The 4,809-nt window shown below is 41.2% G+C and overlaps 1 protein-coding gene across 1 annotated transcript; it reads left to right on the top strand.

The window, feature by feature from the left end:
- Positions 1-782: 782 nt before the first annotated feature.
- On the top strand, positions 783-4,449 carry LOC146200055 (uncharacterized). The gene is made up of 3 exons (XM_084592856.1): positions 783-870; positions 957-997; positions 4,093-4,449. Exons 1-3 carry the CDS (start codon positions 806-808, stop codon positions 4,332-4,334), a joined length of 348 nt encoding a protein of 115 aa, XP_084448982.1. The 5' UTR covers positions 783-805; the 3' UTR covers positions 4,335-4,449.
- The last annotated feature ends 360 nt before the right edge of the window (positions 4,450-4,809 follow it).

Genomic DNA, 4,809 nt, shown 5'->3' on the forward strand with positions numbered 1-4,809 from the left:
GTACAGCCAACATGAAGGCCTTCCCTGTCCTGGTGCTTCTGGCCATGGCTGCGACAGCATGTAAGAGAAACATAGAGTAGTTGAATTTCACCAATGATTTCCTATGTCTCTAGCCTAACTCGTTTCTTTTCACTATTGTGAGTGCTGCAGCTTATAAATATAATTTCGCTTTTTCCTATTGATGAAAGAGTAATCTTTGCGAGCGAAAGTTTAGAAATTTCATGCCTCAAAACATCGAGAATAGGCAAGTCCCAAGGTGTTTAAAATCTCCTACATAAATATTCAGTGTGGTCTATTTAATCTTGGAGCTGTTGTCTTGTCTGCCACTGACTGTGGCTTTAAACCTAGTTCAGATACGGAAGCCCTCACTTAAGATACTTTACATAGCGCTTTTGGCTCAGAGAACAGTGGTAAAGACCCTTTGAATATTCGTAAACGACACAGGATTAAGCTAAAGAGGGAACTGCCGTGCGGAAGTTGTACCTTAAGAGCACAAGTCTGCGGAGACACGCTAAACTTATTTTGCTTTCTCCTCTTGTATTGTTGATTTCTTTTTAAAGCTTTTCCCGTATGTAGAGTAGCGAACTGAGCGACTCACCTAATCCCCTTTCCTTTATATTCCTTTGGCTGTCTGGTTGGTGCAGAAATATTATACGTAGATATTGTATTACCCTGAACACCAACAACTGAGTGACGTTACGACGTTCCTAAAGCAATTGACATTTTCTGTATGCATCTCCAATTTACTAGGGTAGTTCTTATGTTATGCAGATGTGAGAATACATACTTTGGGATTAATGTTCCCATGGCAATATCTGTGTCTATTTTTCATGTCACCTTCCCGTGGAAACACAAAGGTGCTGCTGCAGTGTAAGTTACATACTTTATAAAGACTTCGTTTTATAATGGACTATTTTGATGCCCATTAAATCTTGCTGTGAAATGTTTCTTTCCAGGGTATTTACAGCCGAGAGTGAGGAGTCGCCGCTTAAGAAAGGTGAGTACTATACCTTCGGCACTGTCAGAATATGTGTGCAAGTCAAGTATTAAAGTTGAACTGCCCTTTACAATAAGTTTCTCTCTTAACAGTACGAGCGTCTAATGTTTGGCGTCATTTTATTATGACTGTTATGAAGGGCTTTTACCTGCTGTATTAGTAACAATGGCTACAGTGATTTGGCCTCAACTTGCGCCCCCCACAGTCGCAGAATAGATCTCCGGCCTACAGATTGATCATTTAGATAAATGAGCTGTAGGAAGCAGTCCGTTGCTACACGCCTTATATTGTTGCAATAAATGAGTGTTCATCTGTGGACGATCCGCTGCTGCTATAAGTAAATTCGGACCCAAGAGGAGCGAGCTTTCTCGTGGGCTGCACCGGTGTCATGAGTGAGATACTACTGTTGCTCTTAAGTGTGCTCTATTCATGACGCTAACGGACGTGCAGGTATAATTTGTCTAGTTATGAATGCTAAAATGGGCTGACTTTCACTCTCGACAAAAACAATGCTTCACCAACTTTACCTTGTTTGTAGCACTTGAGTTTAAGTACCTAAATGTTACTTACCAATTTTTTATTAACCCATTTATTTTGAGGGCTCTGCTTAAACGACTATGTAATTGTCAGAAATACTATTGCATGCAGAAAGAACACAAACTGCGCCAATGATCCAATACATTGCAGGATTTTTCATTCCATTCTGGCCTGAAGTTCCCTGTGAGGGCTTTAATTGAGCCTATGCAGTTGCGAGAGCCCCAATTATTGAGATGAGGCTTGTTATAAACTTAGCCATTATTGGATGCAGAATAAGCATCTGCAAGGGTGATAAACATAAGGAAATAGGATGTCAACTAGGCTTTTCTAAAAACATAACGGGACGACTGCACCTACAGGAAGCCAATATTATCTGCACGTGTGGCACTCATATGTGTTTTATATGCTAACTAATTTCTGTTTACCTGAACTATTCTTCTGCAAGCATCTGAAAAATCATTCTAAGGCTAAGTAGTTTGATTTAAATTTTAGACTGGTTTGAAAATAAGTGATCTACGCTTTGAGTCTAGACTATCTTCTTCACCCTATAATTTTATTGCAATTTAAATACAGCCCATGAACTCTAAAATAAAACAAATTAAACCAACGTGGGTACACTGTTACTATACCACTGCGTCATAGAGGACCACGTTTCGAACAACAGAAACGAGCACTAATCGTGACAAAATAACCAGCATCCGAGCAATTAAGAAGACTACATGGATACAAATAAATAAAAAAATCAAAGTTGTATTCAAATGCCTGGCTTGAATGAATTTATTTCCATTCTGTTGTTATTTATTGAAAACGTTTGTTAGCATTATTCGGACGAGGTTAGAACAGTCTTAATTTGTGGGCGATCCTGGAATACGTGAAAATTTGTGTTACAATTCTCTACTCCTGAATATTTAGCGACAGCATCGATGACTGAGGTAGGATGTTTGGTTTATAGAGCATTGTGCGTGAGTTTAATATATTTCCACTAAAATCGACAATATGGGAGTGGATATTACTGAATCTGTCGGCCTATGATTAAGGGCCGGCAGTTTTGCAATCGGTTGAGGCGACTATTACAATGATGTTGCTAGTGCATGTCATAAATATTTTAAAAGGCAGTTTTTTTGAGTTCGGCTATATTTTAGGGGCCATTTTGTTTAGCTTTTGCATAGTTCGGCCATATAGCTTACCAGTTTCATTGCCTCCCTTAATATCCAGGCTATCGCAATTTGGTCTGGCTGTGGTTTTTTTTCCCTTTCTGTCATTCTCGCGTTTGAATCTGGCGGCCTCTCACACGACGGTTTCTACTGGCATGAAATCCATTGTGCTTATTTTGTGCTTATGTGCTTATTTTTTGCGTGTATGTGTGTTTGTGTGCGCGCACATATGTAAAAGTGCACATGCGTGTCTGTGAAGTGCTGTCATAAGCCAGGCTGGCGTTTCTTCAAATGCGTGTGGCCGTTATAAATATTTCTGAAAGTGCTTCGCCTCTTCTATATTATTGAAGAATTTGTTTGTGTTCTTGAGTTCTTCGAAACATTTCTTGACGTTGTTCGGACGAGGCTAGAACCTCCTTCATTTGTGGGCGATCCCGAGATACGTGAAAAATTCTGTTACTAATGTCTACCGCTGCGTATTTAACGTCCGCATCTATCACAGATGTGGCATGTTTGGGTTATAGAATTTAATATATTCGCCTCAAAATCGACGATTCAATACACCGACTCTCAAGTCGATGTTCATGAATTTGTAGGTGTCGGATCAAGGGGCGGAAGTTTTGAAATGGGGTGAGTTGTGACTATTGCAATGATGATTTGGTGCATATCAAATGTTTTAAAATACAGGTTTTTCGATAGCTATCCCACGTATGCGACGAGTCGGAGCAATTATTGTACAGTAGAGAAGAAAGAAATAACATTTTGAATTTAATGGCATCCTGAATGTTACTACTAGATATTTTGATTTGCTAACCTATGGTCGATGAAATCCTTATATTCTGTCTGACAGCACAATGATTCTGCGGCCTCCTGCTGTTTATGCTCAAGTATTTTGCTTTTGAGATCAGTGATTTTTAAGTGAATATCTTACCTCGCTTATTCCTCAGTCTGCGGTACTAATTGCTACACATTCGAGAGCCCACCAAGCCACTTCCGCTGCCATTGAAATCATGAGAAACATCTGTATTTGGCAGGAGAGATAATGGGTATCGCCATTCAGGCAATCTCTAGATCACTCACTTGACCACTGAGGCAACAGAGCAGAGCCACATTAGGCTTCGTATCTTGGAAACGTTTTTGCCGTCATACAAAGTAGAGTTTGAAATTTTCATTCCATCGACATGATGGGAGAAGTGCCTTTAGGGACGCATTGTTACGCATGGTTGTTGTAATTTGTCATTGCATTAGCCAGTCATGCCTATTTATGAAAAGTAATCCTTTGTACTAATAAAAAGAGACATTTATTTTCCTTACTATGTAAAAGTCCTCTTATGCCACTCCACTATTGTGATTCGAAGACTTGGGCGCTAACCCGCAAATGAAAAATATTTTTATACCTCTTAGGTTATGACCCATCCGTGCTGGTGAAGGCAGGAAGCACAATGGAAACCTTGGGCAAGATCCTCCAAAATGATATATCTTCGTTCACCGCAGAGGACCGCCAGAAAGTCGTCGACGTTCTGCAAACTCTTTCGAGTACACAGCTGGACCACTCCAGTGACGAATACTTTATCACGCTTAATGCTATCCTTATTGCTGTTCTGAAAGGAGTTGCGAATGGAGCTTTTGGCGCTGCGTTCGGCTGACTGGCTGAAATGCCGAATACAGATGACATTTCAAATTTCCAGTGATATTTTATGCCGCTGCCGTGGTATCTCCCAAATATTGTTGGAGTGCAATAAAGTTTGAGCAAAAAATTAATGTTATCACATTATTGTGTGGTTTATCGACGAGTAACACAATTATATTGTTACGGACGACATCAAGGAAGAAGAAGCGGGCAGTGGCGCGGACAGGAGCGCTCGCGCTAGGCCCGGCGACATTTTCATTAAACGTCATCTCACTGTCATCGACCATCTCTCTGTCCCCTGTTCTCCTGTTTTCATCGGCTTGCCGCTCCGTAACATTTGGTTGGAGGTGCGGGGTACTTCATCATCACCCCCTCATCTTGGCCCGGACGTCGGCGCCCTGCGACTTTTTGCGCCGTCGGCGAAAGGTCAGGAGGCACTGCATGGCTGTTCCCCAGCCTGCCGGACCCAGCATGACCTTGCCGTTCCTCCG

Source organism: Amblyomma maculatum, chromosome 2, assembly GCF_055883805.1.
Source record: "Amblyomma maculatum isolate TAMU_Amacu chromosome 2, ASM5588380v1, whole genome shotgun sequence".
NCBI classification, from domain to species: Eukaryota; Metazoa; Arthropoda; class Arachnida; order Ixodida; family Ixodidae; genus Amblyomma; species Amblyomma maculatum.